Here is a 20,214-nt window from a genome sequence, read left to right on the forward strand (position 1 = left end):
AATTGGAGTGAAACTGTGACATCCCACATCGTTCAGGGGAGTGGATATTGTAAGCCTTATATGTATATTCTCATCTTTACCTAGCACGAGGCCTTTTGGGAACTCACTAGCTTCGAAGTTCATCAGAACTTCGAAGTTAAGCGAATTCGGGCGAGAGCAATCCCAGGATGGGTGACCCACTGGGAAGTTCTCGTGTGAGTTACCAGAAAAAAACCGTGAAGGTGTGGTCGGGGCCCAAAACGGACAATATCGTGCTACGGTGGAGTCGAGCTCGGGATGTGGTGGGGGAGTGGATCATGTAAGCCTTATATGTATATTCTCATCTCTACCTAGCACAAGGGCTTTTGGGAGCTTACTGGCTTCGAGTTCCATCAGAACTCCGAAGTTAAGCGAGTTCGGGCGAGAGCATTCCCAGGATAAGTGACCCATTGGGAAGTTCTCGTGTGAGTTCCAAGAAACAAAACTATGAGGGTGTGGTAGGGGCCCAAAGCGGACAATATTGCGCTATGGTGGAGTCGAGTCTAGGATGTGGTGGGGGCTTGAGCGGGGATGTGACAGAAACAATATATGGAGTACCCAATAATATAATCATTAATTTTTATTAAACCGATATTATATTGTAATTTACAATAAGAAGGTGAAGCTAAGCTACTTGCACCGTACTTAAATTTGTGCAAATTTTTTATAAGAAGGTGAAGCTAAGCTGTATTACTCAAAAGAAAAGAAATGCTAATAAGACTCGCTCAAAAGTATGACTCTCTACACCTCATGTTATTATGCAAAAAATATGAGGTGACGGAGAAACCATAAAATGTTTCACTTTTAAGAAAGTCTCCTTTATTTTATTTTTTTAAAGGAAAGGAATTCATTAAATAGAGCCCTCTACCAATTCCAGAAGCATCAAACAATAGAGCATTCAAAGCTTCAACCGGGATACAGGCATCCTAAATATGAAGATTTACAGACTTGATACCAATAGAAGTTAAAGCATCAACCACAAAGTTAGCTTTCCTAAAGATATGACACCACCTAACTTTCTGAAACACAATGGGGCACCACTTGACATCTTCAAGGATGGACCTCAAGTTCCAAGGCGTCTCGCACTTCTCTTGAACAACATTGATGATAAGCTTGGAGTCGCCCTCAACGATAATATGGGAAAAATTCTTTCTTTTCATCCAACATATATCTTCTCGGAGCGCTAAGGCCTCTGCCACATTAATGGAATTAGACCCCAAGTTCAAAGCTCTCGCAATTAAAGGGTTCCCCATATCATTCTTGATAATAAATCCTCCAGATGTAACTGAGTTAATGACAGACCCTCAAAATTGATTTTAACAAAAAGAAGGGTCGGCTTACAACATTTAATGATATCGATCGAGCTCAAGGTTCTAGCTCAATCACTACACTGCACATTTTCCTTAAAGAACTCATTAGCAACTGAAATTGTCCTAATGTAAGTTTGGTTACAATTAGGATTTTCGCTTCTAAATATGATACCATTCATGTTGTCAATGCAAATTTTCGCCGTCTCTTGCTTTGACGAAAATGCATCTGTAAAATAATCAACACCTTTGATCAAAGAGCTAAGCCTCACGCTCCCACAAGTGTGGGGGAAGGGGGGGTTAGGCCAATGGATCTCCGATGCCTAAATTAGTTTCTCTGAAAATAGTAAGTGTTTAGGGTTTTTTAGGATAGCAAAAGCTTATCGAAATTTGATAGAGACGAAGATATTTATAGGAGGAGTGGCCGGCTATGGTGTTAGGGTTTTACCTTACACAAGACGGCATCCTATTGGCCAAGATTTATGGAAAGAATATTCTCAAGATATTAAATAGGAAATAATATATTGCGATAATGGTGTAAATATCCTTAATTGATTTAAATAGAGATTATTTACTTGAATCGAGTCAATATTCAATTGAGAATGTATTAAAGATAGGATTTGGGTAATTAATTTATATCTTTAATGCCTTAACTTTTCCTTGTCATAGACAGGTGAGCTGTGGGCAATCGTATTCAACTGCATGGACCTTTATGGGTGTTGAGCAGCTCGATCTGAGAAGTTTGCCCATTTAATGACGGCAATCATGTCTTTCTTGAGCAAAAATTCACGCATAACCTCTATAATTTTTAAAATTACTTTAGGCTCCACACCTGTCGTTCCAGATTTGCCAGCAAACCATTAAAGCTTTGCTAAAAAATAGTTAACTCCTTCTCATCCTTATGAGGAAGATTGTTCAACCAATCCACCACATTTTTACTTGCCGGAGCATATCTAAGCGAGTCAACATTAGCAAGTTCCACACTTGCCCAACAAAATTGCAATGTAAAAAGATATGATCCTGAATAATCACCCACGTACCATGTCAAATTACTCTTTTACACATCTCTGGCACACAGAATGCCTTTCCAAGCTATGGAATGATTTAAAGTCTACTTTAATATCTCTCTCAAAAGAAAACAAAACAGGAAGGCGGCCGTCAAAAAAGTTGTACCCACGTGTAAAAGTAAAAGACAGTCGCCTAGCCCAAACCAGAATCTAGAATCTCAGACAGCACACTAGTATCAAGTGTCAATTAAAACCCTAAATTTAAATGTGGAATCTCATCACACAGTAGTTAGCTCGTCAAAATCTACGGCCGCGATCAAAGCGCCAACAGACTATAAAAGCACCCGATTCCTCTGATTCCGCAGTCACAACTTTCACACTCTGCCATTTTCCTTCACCGTTCCGCTCGCCTCCGCTGCTATTCGCCTCGCCACCGCCATCGCCACCGCCACCGCCACCATGTGTGGGATTCTGGCAGTGTTCGGCTGCATCGACAACTCCCAGGCCAAGCGCTCCCGCATCATTGAACTCTCGCGCAGGTACGCATTTCCATTTCTTGCTTTTTTCCCCCACCTGAATTTTGTTTGATTTCGCCTGGATGGATGAGAGATGGAGAAACGTTTGGGTGCGGATGAATGGATTGCAGGTTGAAGCATCGAGGTCCTGATTGGAGCGGATTGCACTGCCATGGAAATTGTTATCTTGCTCATCAACGGTTGGCGATTGTCGACCCTGCTTCTGGAGATCAGCCTCTTTACAACGAAGACAAGACCGTTGTTGTCACTGTACTCTTTCTCTCTCTCTTCTCTCTCTCTCTAGCGTTGTGTTGTTGGTAATTTGTAAGCATTGCATGTTCTAGTCACAACCCTGTGATTACGAACTTCGATTGATCTTGAATTGGCTGCAACATTATCCAGTTCAGATTTTTTGTAGTTTTTTTTTAATTTTTTTTATGTTGGATTGATTGTTGGAGCTGTGCGTTTAGGTCAATGGTGAGATATATAACCACAAGCAATTGAGAGAAAATCTGAAGTCGCATCAGTTCCGAACCGGCAGTGACTGTGAAGTGATTGCACATCTTGTAAGTAAATGAGCAATGCTATGAATCTGGTAATGAAATTACTTTATTTAAATTGGAATAACAAAAATGGTTCCCTCTTGCATTAATTTATGTAAATTGTTTTCATATTTAACTACTACCGTTTATCTTTGGCAGTATGAAGAATACGGAGAAGAGTTTGTAGACATGTTGGACGGCATGTTTTCCTTTGTCCTCCTTGACACGAGAGACCAAAGTTTTATTGCAGCTCGAGATGCAATTGGTATCACCCCACTTTACATGGGCTGGGGTCTTGATGGTATGTACTGTGTCAGTTTCTTAAAGGCTTATTTTTATTTACGCTCTTGTAACTCCATTTTGATCTCACTTTGCCCCTTGTAACTCAAAAGTCACCACTTTACTCCTTGAAACTCGAATTCACTCCACTTTGACTCGTGGACTCTCTCTTCTTTCTCCCTGAAACTTATAGGTCGCCTCCTAAATGAGTTTAGAATCAAGTTTCAGGGGGTTAACTAAAAATAAGCCTTTCTTAAACTCTTCTGACCAAAACAAGAAAATTACATATTATTTCCTAGACTGTTGCTTTATTATCATTATCTTTTCGCAGGATCAATTTGGTTTGCTTCAGAAATGAAAGCTTTAAGTGATGATTGCGAAAGATTCATATCTTTTCCTCCTGGGCATATTTACTCTAGCAAGCAAGGTATGTACATGCCGAGCTCTTGTTAGTAGCAATGACTTGTATTGGTGAATCATATGAGATCTGCATACAGCCCTCTTATAATGTCCTTGTCCAATTTAAGAAAAAGGTAGAAGAAATGATTCTATTTATTTAAGGAAACTAAGACATTTTGCACATACTTGGAGGGGTAGGACATGTTTTTTATCTTATTACCTTAAAAAGGTTAAATACTTGTGTACCGAGTGTTGTCCTTTTAGATTCGTATAACATGCATGTAAAATGTTGGCCCAAACAAAATATGCATGTATAATTCTCAAGTTGTGGGCCTATTAGATTTTGTATGCACTACTAATTTTATTTATCCATTTTATTTTTGCAGGAGAACTTAGAAGGTGGTACAATCCACCCTGGTTTTTGGAACAGACACCATCGGCTTCTTATGATCCCATAGTTTTACGTAAGGCTTTTGAGAAGGTATGCAATGAAGAACTTTACATTTCTGTTTTCTTTATTATAGTTTATGAGTTAGTGGCAATATTTGTAAAGAATCAAATTCCATTTTTGCATTTTTTGTTTTGAGAAGCGTGTTACTTGGACAAATATACCTATCATATAAATTATTTCTTTCATTTACTCATAACCTTGTTTGTGCATTTGGTTATGCTATGCTGGGTGAATTAAGATGGATCGAAAAAAAAAAAGTTGTATCAATTTTGTGTTATCCCTTCTCCCTAGTGGGGCCTCATGTCATAATATCAGTGTATTAGTTTATTTTAACTCAAGGCTAGGAATGGTCTTCAGATAAGTGGTTTGTACAGATGAATTTGAATCTATTTAAGACCAGGTAGTAGGTCAAATTGTCCTGCGCATCTCACTCTTTTACCACGTTTATTGTATATAATTTCTAATTTGTCTTCTACTTCGGTACTGAAATCTTGTAGGCTGTGGTGAAGAGACTTATGACAGATGTACCATTCGGTGTTCTTTTGTCTGGAGGACTGGACTCATCACTTGTTGCTGCTGTGGCCTGTCGCTATTTGGCTGATTCAGAAGCTGCATGTCAGTGGGGATCACAGTTACACACTTTTTGCATTGGCTTGGAGGTAATCTTTTTAGATTGCCAAAATTGGTGCTTACTCAATGTAGTGCTATCTTGTTTAGATAGCCAAATGTGATGCCCTCTCAAGGTCCCCACCCCTTCCCCTTTTTTCCCAGTTCTCTTGACAGCGTGGCTTGGTCAATTGGAGTACCACATCTGTTCACTTTGCGTACAAAAGATGTGCGTTTAGATAATGTTATATCTTCATGCTGCGAATCTGTTTTTTATCCTTTTAAAAACTTGTACAGAACTTGATTTCCAGTTTGAAATAAGTATGTATTACACTTTGTAGTAAAAAAAATCAGAAAAGGGTGGGCTTAGTCCATTTGTTATGCCTAATGACATCAAAATCTCACTGATAAATAGTTGTACTCTGACACATTTATGTCTATAATGAGCAGTTGAGCTGTTAATACGTTTATGATATCTGTATACTTGTATGGTTCATTAAAGTGGCAAGTTCAAAGAAATAAAAGGTCCTTGTTGTAGATGCTTAATCGTCTTTCACATGTAAATTCTGGCACCGGAGAGATTTAGACACTTTATTGCAATCAAGATTACGAGGCTTTATCTAGTGATGGTTTTTCTCTACATTTAAATGCTACATTTTCAATCTTCAGAAATCACCAGATTTGAAAGCAGCGAGAGAAGTTGCAGAGTATCTTGGGACTCGTCATCATGAGTTTCACTTTACTGTCCAGGTAATTGATGAAAGATGCTAGAGGAACATTTCTACTAAGGCTTAAGTTTATGTCTGAAATTTAGGAATCAGTTGATCTGTTTAGGGATTGAATTTTAAGGTGAATTTGCGATTCCAAAAATTTGTTATCCTTTGTATTTAATGATTTTGAATTGCTTATGATAGCCTTCACAGTATTGGTATATTGATTAAAAATACAAAATTGTGTTTATACCGATTTTGTTTCTCCATAAAATTTTCTGTCTTTGTCTTTCTTTTCTTGTATTCATTTCTATACTTTTTTCTATTTTCTACATTAATTGTTTCTTGAGGAAACTTTGTCCTGCATCCGTAATCTGAGGACAAAAACACGGATCTACATTCCTAAGATTCACACAAATAATTCATCTTTTTACTTTGATGTTTCAGGAAGGCATAGATGCACTTGAGGAAGTTATTTACCATACTGAAACATATGATGTAACGACTATCAGAGCTAGCACTCCCATGTTTCTTATGTCTCGAAAAATTAAATCTCTGGGAGTAAAGATGGTTCTTTCTGGGGAAGGTTCAGATGAAATTTTTGGAGGTTACTTGTATTTCCATAAGGCACCAAACAAGGAGGAGTTTCACCAAGAAACATGTCAGAAGGTACCCCACGAAACCATCTCTTCCCCTAGTTGTTTCTTTTCTGTTTCATTTGAGGCAAATGGTTATGTACTTTCAACATTTGTGAAAGAAAATTTCCTACTTATTTGATGGCCATTTTGACATTTTTTTCCCCTTCTTGAACTGTTGTAACTACTGGACAGATTAAAGCTCTTCATCTGTATGACTGTCTGAGGGCCAATAAATCAACTTCAGCTTGGGGTGTTGAGGCCCGTGTGCCCTTTTTAGATAAAGCGTTCATCAATATTGCCATGAACATTGATCCAGAATGGAAAATGGTATAGCACATATATCGCTGGTGTTTCCCTGTATTTCCAAGTTTTTATGTAGCAGCTCATGTATCATATACCAAGTCTACTACTATTATTTGGCATAGCGGCTTCCATCCATAAAACAAAGTTAAAGAATGCCTCGGTCTCATTGTATTCTTTAATTTTACACCCATTTTATTCATTCCTAGGCACGAGACCTGTCATATTGGTTTGTTTCATTGTATGTAACAGAGAGTTTTGGTGGTCTCTGGTCACTCTTTTAGATTTATGTTCCTATAGTTGCGCTTTTGAAATTTTTGGGATTATATTGATTATTATTTTTTCCTTCCCCTTACAAAATCAAACTAAAAGTTATCATTGGCTTCCTACATCTAAATATTTGCACATTTAATTGCAGATCAGGCCTGGGAGAATTGAGAAGTGGGTCTTACGCAATGCATTTGACGATGATCAAAAGCCATATTTGCCAAAGGTCTGTAACTTTTGGCTTTTGTGTCAGTAATCGTGTTCTGCATGATACAAAATGTTCAATATGTAATATACATACGCACAATTTTCAAGTATGGATGGTGAGAGGCGGGCTCTCAGCAGTGCATGGTTGGTTGACCAGCCACTCACACTCCGCAGTGTGGTGGTGCCCTATTTGTGCAATATATAGCTAACTTGTTTGTACCTTGTGTTTTTTGTTATAGCACATATTGTACCGGCAGAAGGAACAGTTCAGTGATGGCGTTGGCTACAGTTGGATTGACGGCTTGAAAGATCATGCAAACTGTCAAGTAAGCATGACCTTAAGTTAGAGTTATCTTTTTGAATGGAAATCCGTTGTCGTCTGTGTATTCTGCCACTTGCCAGGTTATTAATTTGGACTGTTGATTAGGCATGTCCTTTCTGAATTTGTGCTCCAAATCGAGAGTTTAATGACAGAACATGTCATTGCATTTCAATTTAGAGTTCTGCCTGTACTTTGTTCCAAACCAGAGTCAGAAAACATTATAGATGCTTCTTCTTTATCTGCATATAATTAATTAATCGTCTTTTGTTTCTTTTAACTGGATAGGTAACAGATTCAATGCTGAGCAATGCTAGCTTCGTTTACCCTGAAAACACTCCTACGACAAAAGAAGCATACTATTACCGGACAATATTTGAGAAATTCTTTCCAAAGGTGAGATACAAATTCTAAGAATAGCCAAGGAGGCTTGGCTACATGAAAGAGATTTAGTCACTCGCTTTATCATTATATCTTGCTTCATATTTGTTTTTTCGTTTTTTTGTTTATCATGATGGAGTTGGTGAAAGATTTCTCTGCACGCTATATTCTAGTACCAAGCATGCCAATAGTATCTAATGAGAGTAGGACGGGCATGCCATTTCTTTGCTCTCATCTTTAACCGTGCACCTTGATGAAAAATGGATAATGGTTGATTGAATTGACTATTTGCCATTTGTGAACAGAATGCTGCCAGATCAACAGTTCCGGGTGGTCCAAGTGTGGCGTGCAGTACAGCAAAAGCTGTGGAATGGGATGCAGAATGGTCAAAAAATCCTGATCCATCTGGCCGTGCTGCACTTGGTATTCATACAGCTGCATACGAGGAAGCAGGGGATGCAGAAAACGGAAATGTTGTAAGTGGCTCTAAAAAAGTAGGAGAAGGGGTTGTCGAGAAAGCTGCGGCGGTTGTTTGAGTTCAACTCAATTTCAAAATTACGGGTTCAGGTCTTAGCTGTAGTTAATTTGTTCAGGTCTTGGTATTGGTTTCTATTCTTACACGTTTAAAAGATTGTCTTAGTTGGTATTTGTTTTGCGTATAAGAAACACATTGTGAACCAGTATGGTATTTACAATGATTACTATCTAATCAAAATCCTAAGGTGGTGACTTTTATGTACAATCGTAATATACTCGTTGCTCCAGATAGCGTAATTAACCTTTTGGTAAGGTGATGGTACAACCACCATCACCCTCACCACCAGAGAAGCTAATGCCATTCAAGATGGCCACCTGCATCGACGTCATTAATAATGAAGTAATAAATTACTAGAGAAGATACGGAATGGGATGGGGACGGGTTTAAAACTTAGAAAGCACGGCCCCCGAATCACGTCCGTTTATAATATAAGTTATAACTAGTCTTTTGTTATACGCGTACAACTGTGGTAATTGATTCTTTTGATTTTTTTTTATTTAAAAAAACAAAAAAAACAAAAAAACAAAAAAAAAAAAAAATTAATATATCTTAAAAAATAAAAAAGTTAATTACTAATCAGGGTGAATTTTTTTTTTTTTTATTTGAAAATTGGGAGAAGGCAATTTTAAAATTACTAATGTTTCACCATTGTTGGTTTCTCCCTATGAATGGATTGGATTGAATAAGGCAGGCGACCTAGGGGAGATCATGATAATTCAACTTCCCAGTTCAGAGGCTTCTCGTGCACACTCGACTCTCCCTCTCCCTGACTGGTCCTCTCCCTTCTCAGACCCAGCTCCGTCCACCGTTCATCCTTCGTCGTCCTGACTGGCTGATGCCTCTCGTCCATCTCTCAGACTCCCTGAACTCCGCTTCTCCGACCACCAGGCACAACCATCATCTCCTCTCAAGTTTCAACTCCCGACTCCGACTCCGACCACCATCATCTCAAGGTATGGAACTATGGATGGGTGGACGTGAGTGATGAGTTTTGGGTAAGATTATTGTTTGATGCTTATAGGTAAGATCATTATTTAATGCCTGCCCAATTAGAGTAGAAAACAAAGCTTGATCCTCTCTCCTTTCATTTTCTCTGTGTTGCCCCTCCCTATTATTTATTTCTTGTTCTTTTCCTACAACTTTTATGCTTTCAGAACAATGGTTCTGTCTAAGCAAGAAAATCTTGATGGACGATCTCTATATTACTTGGGAAGTTGATGACATTCTTATATTTCTTTCTCCTTTGCTCGTTGGATTTTTTTTTTTTTTTTAATATTATTTTCTTTTTGTATTATCACATTTGCTCGTCTGTGTTTGTTCTTGGGATGACCGGGCTTTAAAGCGGAGGCATAATTCTTTTTGGACTACTGTTCTGGTTTCTATTCCCTGACAAAGTTTTCATTTAGAGACTAAGCATAGCCATATAATTGCTTAAGTTTCAGAATACAATTAGGTGGATACTTATTTACAAGTAAAGAATGGATGAGACCATGAAGCAATTCCAGAAAAGCTTAATTGAACTCGAGACTGAAGCTGAGCATCTCCTCCTAGCTCGAAACCAGGTAATTTATACCTCTAGCTTCTTCTTTACAGACTTGTATGTTTTACCGTTAACAAAGATAAATTTTGAGAAGTTGCTGTGAAGTTGGAAAGTTTGAATTCAAGCACGACGTCAACAGTACATTTCATAAGTTTCAATAATGAATGATTAGATTAAAGGATTGGAAAGTTTCAATAACAAATGGTTTGATTAAATGATTGGAACCATAAGATTATTATTTTAGATATTGCAGTCCATATGAAACTGTCTGGAAAAATTAATCTATTACAATTTAGTAACTTGTCGACATTAAAAAAAACCCTTGTTTCCCAGCTTAATTTTTCAAAATTCCCTTGGTCGGTTGGTCCCTTTCTAACTGATATATTTATGTTGGGTTTTGTTAAACCGTCATTCCCAGTAGTGTTTTTTTTTTTTTTTTTTTTTCGGTCAACAATCCCAGTGCAGTTGAGTGGCTTTATTATGTGAACTAATTCAGTTTTGTTAAAGTTAGTATTCTATTGTGTCGTGTTAGTAACACAGTGGAGATTTGGTGTTTGTTATGATGGAAACGCAGATGGTTGAAAATGACAGGGTGAGGAATGGGAACAGAGAAGCACTTACATCTCTGAGGAAGATAGCTCGGACAACCAAAACTAGTGTTCCATCTCCTTTTGAGTCAATAATGAAGGAGATTGGGGGGCCTCAATCAAGACCTTTGGTGAAGGAGGTATGCCCTACCTGTGGCAACCATGATTCAAATGAGCGCACTTGGATGATGTTCCCGGGAACTGATGTCTTTGCAAGGATTCCATTTCATGCTGCCCATACCATCTTGGAGACAGGTTTTCTCTCAAGCTGCTTTTTATTTTTCTTTTTATGCAACTAATTGGGACATATACCCAACTGTATTATTAAGAAGTGCAACTCTTTCACATGTCAATATATTCATATAACCATGTATCACGAAGGATTAATGAATAATCTTGAGTGTCCACTGTAGTAGCCCTTGTGAGCAAAACGGGTTAAATAAACTATGTAGCATCTTTAAACAAATTGGTTGAGCTATTTATGAATTCTTAAACCTTTGAAGCTCTAGTGTTTTGTTTAAAAGGCCTATAGATGTTCGTGAAGATGCCATCTTCCCTGATGCAACTTCTATTTATCTTACAAAAGGAAGCTATGCTTCAGATTACATTGGCAAATTTGAAATAAGATCAGAGGGATTTTTTCAGCATTAAGTTTTTGTTATTAACTCAGTTTCTCCTACTGAAAAGTTTCAAACTTTTAATGTGTCAGACTGGATAGTGTTCTTGCTTGTCAATCATAATTTCTCAAACTTAACCATTGACGCTTCTTAGAGGAATTCATTCGAGTTTCTAGACGCTTCTTAGATGTTTGTGTTTTGCTGCGTTGCTGTCGTGTCTCTTATTGCTGCCAAAGTTGGGAAGTATGGCTCATGAACTCTCAGAATTCATGAGTTGTCATCTGTGCCTTCTCATAAAAAATATATGTTTTTATAGATTTAAATAATTGTATAAGTCGAATGCTTTGTAGCTTCATTATTTACTTTTCAGAAAGAAAAAAAAAGATTCTGAACTTTTTGCTATTACCTTTGGGATGCAGAACAAGAGCAACTTGATTCAGACTCTAGAAGGTTGCAAGGCATTGTGAAGGAAAAATCCCTTGTGATTTCGGACAAAGGTGCCCTTGCTGACAAGATCTGTCCGGGTGTGCTGAAGTCCTTGGTAACCCTGACAGACAAACCAAAGTGAGTTGTGCTTGATGCATTAATATTCAATTCTGTTATAACCTCACATCCACCCCCAAGTAAGGAGAAAACGAATGAACGTTAATCACTCTGGCTATCATCACAGACAGAGCTCTGTGTGGGCTAGTGTTCATAATTTTTCCAGTGTAGCTCTAGTGCTGTTAACATCAGAATTTTCTTCGAAACAGGGATTGATTGGAATGGAAAAGCTAGCAATTGTCACTACTTGTGGAATAGGAAAAGTGTGATGTATCTTATTTAGATTTCACCTCCCCCTTGCTTGTGTTACAAAAAGTTGTGATATGATGTGTGGTGTAAGCAAACTGTGTTTCTTTCGCTGCGGCGGAGGACAAGCGTGCTTGTCTTGGGAAGGAGAGGAACTGAACCGTGGATCACTTTGCAGGCAGAGTGGCACAAGAAATGGTGGGTTTTTTCTCTACACTTGTATTGTTGTTGAGTTGATTTCTCGTAGTTTTGTGGGCACTCTAGTATAACGCAATACAAGCGTGATAGGTTATTAGCCGTCAATCCAGATGGATATAACTATGAATCAACATCTGTTGAAAGTCTAAATTTGGTTGACATAGGATACCGTAGCAGTGGCATTTTGTTTACGGAAGTCGTCATTGACACATCTTTCCTTAGCCGCTCGCTCTATTTGAGAGTTTGTCAAGTACGGACCGGCTCATACCATGAACATGATCGTTGGAATATTCGTTGGATTTTTGGCGTATTAGTCTTTGAATTCTTGGCGTATTAGTCATTGACTTGTTAACGAAGAATTCAACAACGATGAATCTTAGTCGTAGTTTGAGCTTGAGATCCATAATCGTTAAAATAGTTATTAGATTTTTGGCTTGTTAGTCATTGACTTTTTTGCTAATAATCTAACGGCCATGATCCATTTATTAAACTTTGCACTAAGAAAGTGGAACATAGCTGACAAGGTGACCTTTTGGCTAATAATCTAACGGCCGTGATCCATTTATTAAACTTTGCACTATGAAAGTGGAACATAGCTGACAAGGGATTTGTGGGAACACACTCTTTGAATATTTTTTGCAAGCATAGGTAAGCAAAAAGTATTGAAGTGTTGTAAAACTAACTGTGTATGCAGTGGAATAAATAAAATAAGACACAAAATTTATGAGGTTCCTCTACAGCCAGTATGATTGGAGTACGTCCTCGGAGCAGCAGTGGTGCTTTCATTATAATTTAGAATAATAAGAGTACAAAATAACTCTCTCTATTATCTCCTCTCCGCGCCCTCTCTTTTCTCTCTTCCTCTTCCGTGAGCCTTGTGGCTTTTATCTGTTTGCTCTCATCCTCAACATTTCTTTTTATAGGCACAGATGATAGTGTTTGCTGCCAGCTAAGCTACAGTGTTCTAAAGTGGTTGATATAGTCATTCATTACATCATTTAGTGGTCAGCCACCAATGTTTACAACATAAAGAGTTTTTTTTTTTTTTTAATTTTATTTTATTTTTTTAATTTTATTTATTAACTTGAGAAGGCATTCCACTAGAGCAATTCACCGTGGGTTAATCCCCTAGGGAATTGGCTCTTTAATCCCCAAAGGTAACAATTCAGTACTCATGCCATTTAATGTAAAGTATAATTAATCATAGATGATTCAAGGTGATAATCAAGAAGGATTATACAGTTGTTAACTGATTGAATTTCTTTTGTTACTTGATTTTATGGCTTTAGGTAACCATTTATGTAGGAGAAGAAAATTAATATCATTCTTTTCTTTTCTTTTTTTGCCTTTTATTTAGGAATCTGTGTTTGTGTTGCTTTGTTATTGTCTTTGAGAGGAAGAGAGGTTTTTATTTTTTATTTTTTTAAAGATAATTTAAATTTGTACTTTGTAGTTCGATATGGATGGATGTTTGAATCTGTACTAGCAACCATTCGGAAAGAATTGAAAACTTATTATAATTGTATCAATGTATATTTTCAAGAAACCATACTCAGGTTGTTGTCTTAGTGGACTTTGCAGATTATGGTCTTTTGTTTCAATTGATTTTATGTTTTTTCTTTTCTTTTTGGGTTTGTATTGATTGAACTTACTAGCATTTGACCTTGTATATATTATTGGAAATCCTAGGGTACTTGTGACTTCCGAAAGAACAAATGGCAGCAAGAAAGAAAGCATTTTCAACAGTCCAAGAGGTTTTTGAGACGCATGGTGCCATAACCCTTGAAACTCCACTTTTGGAATTGAGAGAAACCTTTACGGAAAAATATGGGAAAGATTGGGAATCGATTGATGATCTTCCCGAAGAGGTATTTCTCAGTTTCAACTGTTGTCAATTTGAGGGAAGTTTTGTTTTTATTTCTAGTAGCTAATTTCAATGTTTTTTTTGTCGTGGCTCGTACAAATGTAGTGTGAATAGAGGCGTGGGTTAAAGGCTTAACTCAGTTTGATTCTTAGCACACGCTCTATTTTAGCCAAAGATTACTCTTTTTTATACTTGGAGGTCTTTGATGATCTTTAGTATTTCCAAAGATGGTACATTATCCCATCCTCTCAAAGACAATAACAAAGTAACACAGTTTCCCAAATAAAAAGGTTAAAAAAAATGATATTCATTTTCTTCTACATGTCGAATAAATGGTTACCTAAAGTCACAAAATCAAGTAACAACAAAATTCAATCAATTAACAACAATATAATCTTTCTTAATTATCATCTTGAATCATATCTGATCATTACAGTATGAGTACCAGAATCTTACCTTTGGAAGTCTTCTACTCTCATTGCTTCTATTGCTATATCCGCCATTTTCGGAGCTTAGAGAGAGACTGTGTGAAGGGTTGTAGTTGGGTTTTGAGGTAAGGTTTTTCTATATGAGTGTAATGGTTCCACTAACGTCGAGAAAATTGGGCTTAGGGCACACAGTAATTGGCCTGATATAATGAAACTGCAAGAGATCCATTTAATGTAATGAGAGTGGAAGACTTCCAAAGCTAAGATTCCAGTGTTCACGTCATTTAATGTAAAGTCTAATTGATCGGATGTGATTCAAGATCATAATCGAGGAGGATTATACTGTTGTTAGCTGGTTGAATTTCGTTTGTTACTTGAAATTTATTATTCTCAGGAATGTTGTTCTTGGTTACAATAATCTATCATCTTTGGAAATACTAAAAGATTATCAAAGATATTTAAGTACAAAAAGAGTGATCTTTGGCTAAAATAAAGTTTGTACTAATAATCAAACCAAGTTAAGCTTTTATCCCCACTACCTTTTCACACTGCATTTGTATGAGTTACGACCTGAAAAACATTGAAATTTACTTAAAAAAAATAAAAACAAAAACAAAACTCCACTTGAGTTGACAACGGTTGAAACTGAGAAATACCTCTTCAAGAGGATCATAAATCTATTCCCAATCTTTCCCATATTTTGCCGTGAGGGTTTCTCTCAGTTCCAAAGGTGGAGTTTCAAGGGATGTGGCACCATGCATCTCAAAGAACTCTTGAACTATTGAAAATGCTTTCTTTCTTGCTGCCATTTGTTCTTTTAGGAAGTCACAAGTACCCTAGGATGTCCAATAATATATACTAGGTCATAATGCTAGCAAGTCCACTCAGAACAAAAGCCAAAAAAACAAAAAAAAAAAAAAAAAAATCATAAGATCAGTTGAAAAAAAAAAAAACCACAGTTTCCCAAATAAAAAGGTAACCAAAAAAAAAAAAAAAAAAACAAAATGGAATGACCTTAATTTTCTTCTCTTACATATCGAATAAACAGTTACCTAAAGCAACAAGTAACAAATGAAATTCAATCAATTAATGACAATATAATCCTTTTTGATTATCATCTTGAATCATATTTGATCAATTATACTTACATGAAATGGCATGAGTACCGGAATCTTACCTTTGGAAGTCTTCCACTCTCATTGCTTTCTACTATTATCTCCACCATTGTCATAGGTTAGAGGGAGGGAGAGAGTTTGTGTGAGGAGTTGTAGCCGGATTATGAGGTAGGTTTTTCTATACAAGCGCTAGGGTTCTGCTTTCACAGCGTCGAGAAAAGTGGGCTTCTGGCATAAGGTAATTGGCTTGATATAATAAAACTGCAAGAGAGCCATTTAATGTAATGAGAGTGGAAGACTTCCAAAGGTAACATTCCAGTACTTATGCCATTTAAAGTAAAGTATAATTAATCATATGTGATTCAAGATGATAATGAAGAAGGATTATACTATTGTTAAGTGATTGAATTTCGTTTGTTACTTTAAATTTATTATTCTCAGGAGTGGTGTTCTTGGTTAGAATAATCTATCATCCTTGAAAATACTTAAAGATCACCAAAGACATCCGAGTACAAAAAAAAAAATGATCTTTGGCTAAAATAGAGTGTGTGCTAAGAATCAAACTTTTTTATCTTTTATCCCCACCCCCTCTTCACACTGCATTTGTATGAGTCCTGACAAGAAAAACATTGAAATTAAGTACGAAATATATAAATAAAACTCCACTTAAGTTGACAACAGTTGAAACTGAGAAATCCCTCCCCTATAGGCCACTTGCTCACTTAGGATGTTTCTTTGTGCTCTTTGTTGTTGCCTACATCTAGTGCGCCTCACAAGACATATTGAGTAGCGCACAACACACAACACATTTGGATGAGTCACTCACTTGAGCTCTACATATACCTCAATTATATGGATATGGGTCTTTCTAAACATAATGATTACAATTATAGATCACCTTGAATTTTTGGGTCCATTTATCGCCTTGTAGATCACCTTGAATTTTTGGTTGCATGCTTGAACTTGCGATTCATGCTTATGAAATTCCGGTGTCAACACACACGCAAAGGACAAAATTGTCCAAGAAAATGAACAAATTTGAATGGAACCAAGCCAATGTATTTGAGGTTTCTGAGTGCATCACATACTGATAGACGAGAGAAATAGAGGGAAGCAAAAAGATATAAAATTAGAGACATAACAGAAGACAAGGATGAACTTTGACACGTGAAGTTGTTTATTTATAGTGAAGGGCTATAAAAACTAGAGAAACTGAGATCCAAATTACCAAACATAAACATTAAAAGGCAATACTAAATGAAAATAAGATAAATCCCTGGTAAATAAAAGCATATATGATAGTTCAGGAAAAGGGACCAAACTTGTTCCTGACCCATAGCAAGTCATTCACCAAGTTGGAGTGCCTCCTTAAGCAATCTCTCAAAATTATTGTATGATGATCCTCCAATATCAGTAGCTTCAACAGCTTTTTTCTTCCATTCCTTTGCCTTTTGCCTCATCTTCATCCCTCCTTCTCCTTCCAGCATTTCCTTAACAAGTGCTTCAATTTCATGGCGCTTCACATCAGGGCTCACCTCCATTCCAATCTCCCACGTTGTGCATGAGTACCGACAATTCGTTTGTTGCTCCGCAAAGAAAGGCCAACAAATTACTGGCACACCATGAGATATAGTTTCAATGGTAGAATTCCAACCACTGTGTGTTAGGAAAGCCCCAACAGATGGATGAGCCAACACTCGGTCCTGTGCACACCAACCTGTAATATAACCCCTATCCTTAATCTCCTCCAAAAATTCCTCGGGCAAAATTGGTGAGTCGCCTTTTACCACGTCAGCCCTAACTATCCATAAAAATGGGTGCTTGCTATTTGCCAGCCCCCATGCAAACTCAATTAAATGCTGGCATGTCATCATCGTTACGCTGCCATAATTGACGTACACAACTGAATTGGGTTTCTTTTTATCAAGCCATTCCAAACATTTTGTGTCTTCTTTCCATAAGTTTGAGTTAAGTGACTTGCTTTCAGGGAAATGCCTGCCAAGCAAATTAAGGGGGCCGATGGTGTATATGTTGGGGAACATTGTCGATATTACCTTTAACACTTCGTGTTCGAATTCGTCAAATGTGTTGAAGATGATTGCAGAAGAGTTCAAACAGTTAAGTGATTCGGATCCCAAGTAATTAAACATTATGTCGTTGAGATCAGTAACTCTAATGAAACTTGGGATGTCCTTGAGCCGAACATTTTTCATACCTGGGATCCAATCAGTTGGTGTATCGAGTGTGCCATCATGCATGAAATTCTCATCTGAAATGCATGGAAGGTGAAGCATGTGTGATGATAGATAATTATGTTGACGGTTAGTTGATAAAAAAAAAAAAAAAGAGATCTCATAGTTTTATAGGTGATTGGTACAAAATCCCATAATTTAATCCGACAATCATTTCAACTCGGTCAGGACCGACTCTTACAAAGTTAAGATTGATTTTATTAAACCAAGTGATTAATCTTCCCCAATAACGTGGCAGAAAAGATTTCTGAATAAAATTAACGCATTGATGTACTATATTTGGCAACCTGTTTATTAGACTGGTCCGCTTCTATTAGTAGTGTGATGTGATGCTGGACTAGACCCAATCACACACTAGAAAACAGGACCAGAATCTATAAGCCCCATAATTAATAATAAATCAAAATGAACACAAGAATATAAAAGGTACACAGGAAAGAACAAAGTCTCAAGTCTGGGTTATCTTATCCTTTGGACATGCTGGATTGCAGAGAATATAAGAGTGCTGGAGTGCAGAGAAGGTACGAGGGAACACTGAAAAGACTAAAGAATCATCTTCCTGGATAAACAAAGGAATATGCCCTTCCAAGGGAAGGATGTGGATGATTTAACTCAAGTGTGTCATGATAATTTATGTATACAAAAATGTTCATATACATAAATAAACTGATTAACGACAAAAGCGTAAAAAAAACAAATGGAAATTAAAGAAGTACCTTTGAACGGAATAATGCCACGTTTGACAAGTTCGCTGTATTGCAAGTACCCCATGAAGCCACAAGCAGAGGCCGTCCATAACGTAACCTCCGGAATGCCTAATTCTCTAGCAACTTTGCTCCCGAAGGTCATGGTACCATCTGCAACTATGCAAGTAACTTGTGGCACTTGAGATGAGGAATTGATCTTAGTCACTAGCTCTTTAAACGGACCAAGACAAGTTTTCTTAATGGAGTCAGATAAAGTTGGAACATCTTGGGTTCCATCCTTATCCGAAGGAGGCAACCCGTCCGGTATGGTCTCGAACACAAAGTCCGGTAGACCCTTAACGGAGTCGGGACCTTTTGACCGGATTAAACGGTTGTGGTTGAACTCGGTGTTGACAAAGGTTATGTGGAAGTCCCTTGAGTGAATAAACTTGGCCAATTGCATCATGGGGTTAACATGGCCTTGTGCTGGGTATGGGACAAAAATCGCATGCCCTTTTTTGGTTGCTCGTTCTAATGGACTCATCTTCTCTCTTTGGTCTTTACCGAAAACTCGGAAAGTGCTCAGCTTCGAGGTCTTACTCGTGTGGTGAAAGCTTAACTTCAATCCTGTGCTATTTATAGAAAATCTGGGTCAACTTTTCTTTGGCACGTGAAACTGACTCTGGCTAATGCTTTTCACTTTATAGATAGTCTCATAAGCAATTCAGTTTTTTTTTATTTTTTTATTTTTTTTAAATATACTTTTGAGATGAAAAATAATAAATAATACATTTTTCTCCACTTACACACCATTGGTCATAAATAAAAAAAAAAGTAGGTAAAAATAACTCCCTTTTCAAAGTTTATAACAAGAAATTTTTGCCACACGTCTAATTTTTGTCACACCTTCTAATTATCCTAAAAGAGCCTAGTAGTCTATTATCATTTTTTTATTTTAAATCTTAGCAGACTCTATAGAACATAATTCACATTTAAGTGGGATTCGGGTCTCATCATCAGGTTTACAACTTGTCCAGGTGACATTTTCACAATGAGTATTTACACGTGTATTTACAGACCAATTGGACTAGAAAGTCAAAGTCAGCTCTATAAATGGTACATCATGTGTTATTATGTAAGTGGTGAGAAATTTTATTTTTTATGTTATTAATTTTTTTAAGACAAGAATCTCACCACTTGTATAAAAACACGTGATGTACCACTCTGTATTCCGGACACATTGAAATTTTCATCTATTCATCTCAACTTCTTTTCTTCCCTTTCGCAGAAGCTAAGATCTGGATCAGATCAATATTCATACCGCTACTCTCTAAGACGTATTACAGTATTGGTGTGGTCCTTTCCTCTTTTTTTTTTTTTTTTTTTATATCCAACAAATCACTGAATACAGCCAATGAAAAAAATCTAATCGATTGGTGTGTCCCTTTCCTTTTTTTTTATTTTTATTTATTTTTATTTTTTTAATATCCAACAAATTATTGAATACAGTCAATGAAAAATTGTAATTGACTTACGTGGTTCTCATTGAAGGGTAAACTACGAAAAGCATTAGTCAAATTATCCAACAAATTATCGTATTCCTACCAAGACTTTACATACCAAACTACGAAAAGAATGAGAGGTTGTTAGATTA

The 20,214-nt window shown here is 36.9% G+C and overlaps 3 protein-coding genes across 10 annotated transcripts; 2 read left to right on the plus strand and 1 right to left on the minus strand.

Annotated features, from left to right (window-relative positions):
- Positions 1-2,478: 2,478 nt before the first annotated feature.
- Positions 2,479-8,688, plus strand: LOC137720770 (asparagine synthetase [glutamine-hydrolyzing] 2). The gene is made up of 14 exons (XM_068459885.2): positions 2,479-2,871; positions 2,979-3,117; positions 3,318-3,413; positions 3,549-3,690; positions 4,000-4,095; positions 4,454-4,548; positions 5,016-5,177; positions 5,794-5,874; positions 6,282-6,503; positions 6,665-6,799; positions 7,191-7,265; positions 7,486-7,572; positions 7,854-7,961; positions 8,252-8,688. The coding sequence occupies exons 1-14, from the start codon at positions 2,792-2,794 to the stop codon at positions 8,480-8,482; spliced, it is 1,749 nt and encodes a 582-aa protein (XP_068315986.2). The 5' UTR covers positions 2,479-2,791; the 3' UTR covers positions 8,483-8,688.
- A 433-nt stretch (positions 8,689-9,121) lies between these two features.
- LOC137721203 (uncharacterized) lies at positions 9,122-14,270 on the plus strand. Of its 8 annotated transcripts, none has more exons than XM_088699043.1 (5): positions 9,122-9,437; positions 9,921-10,046; positions 10,599-10,866; positions 11,648-11,792; positions 13,905-14,270. In XM_088699043.1, exons 2-5 carry the CDS (start codon positions 9,963-9,965, stop codon positions 13,975-13,977), a joined length of 570 nt encoding a protein of 189 aa, XP_088555169.1. In that variant the 5' UTR covers positions 9,122-9,437; positions 9,921-9,962; the 3' UTR covers positions 13,978-14,270. The 8 variants fall into 8 exon arrangements, 7 of the variants coding, with proteins under 7 accessions (XP_088555169.1, XP_088555158.1, XP_088555163.1 ...); XM_088699032.1 differs by having other exon boundaries at positions 9,123-9,465; positions 9,891-10,046; XM_088699037.1 differs by having other exon boundaries at positions 9,123-9,437; positions 9,927-10,046.
- A 2,506-nt stretch (positions 14,271-16,776) lies between these two features.
- On the minus strand, positions 16,777-19,170 carry LOC137721456 (linamarin synthase 2-like). Its single transcript, XM_068460552.2, has 2 exons — positions 18,591-19,170; positions 16,777-17,891 (listed from the first exon to the last, which is right to left on the minus strand). Exons 1-2 carry the CDS (start codon positions 19,102-19,104, stop codon positions 16,966-16,968), a joined length of 1,440 nt encoding a protein of 479 aa, XP_068316653.2. The 5' UTR covers positions 19,105-19,170; the 3' UTR covers positions 16,777-16,965.
- Positions 19,171-20,214: the final 1,044 nt, after the last annotated feature.

The sequence above is a fragment of the Pyrus communis genome, chromosome 1 (genome assembly GCF_041283825.1).
Source record: "Pyrus communis isolate YQ-2024b chromosome 1, ASM4128382v1, whole genome shotgun sequence".
NCBI lineage: Eukaryota > Viridiplantae > Streptophyta > Magnoliopsida > Rosales > Rosaceae > Pyrus > Pyrus communis.

Excerpts from the sequence above, each read along its gene's own strand:
- LOC137720770 (XM_068459885.2), top strand. The coding sequence starts at position 2,792 with ATGTGTGGGATTCTGGCAGTGTTCGGCTGCATCGACAACTCCCAGGCC. Across the intron at positions 3,118-3,317 it reads ACAAGACCGTTGTTGTCACT|GTCAATGGTGAGATATATAA; the intron begins GTACTCTTTCTC and ends CTGTGCGTTTAG. Across the intron at positions 6,504-6,664 it reads ACCAAGAAACATGTCAGAAG|ATTAAAGCTCTTCATCTGTA; the intron begins GTACCCCACGAA and ends ACTACTGGACAG.
- LOC137721203 (XM_088699043.1), top strand. The coding sequence starts at position 9,963 with ATGGATGAGACCATGAAGCAATTCCAGAAAAGCTTAATTGAACTCGAG. Across the intron at positions 10,047-10,598 it reads TCCTCCTAGCTCGAAACCAG|ATGGTTGAAAATGACAGGGT; the intron begins GTAATTTATACC and ends ATGGAAACGCAG. Across the intron at positions 11,793-13,904 it reads ACCCTGACAGACAAACCAAA|GGTACTTGTGACTTCCGAAA; the intron begins GTGAGTTGTGCT and ends TGGAAATCCTAG.
- LOC137721456 (XM_068460552.2), bottom strand. The coding sequence starts at position 19,104 with ATGAGTCCATTAGAACGAGCAACCAAAAAAGGGCATGCGATTTTTGTC. Across the intron at positions 17,892-18,590 it reads TGGCATTATTCCGTTCAAAG|ATGAGAATTTCATGCATGAT; the intron begins GTACTTCTTTAA and ends CATGCATTTCAG.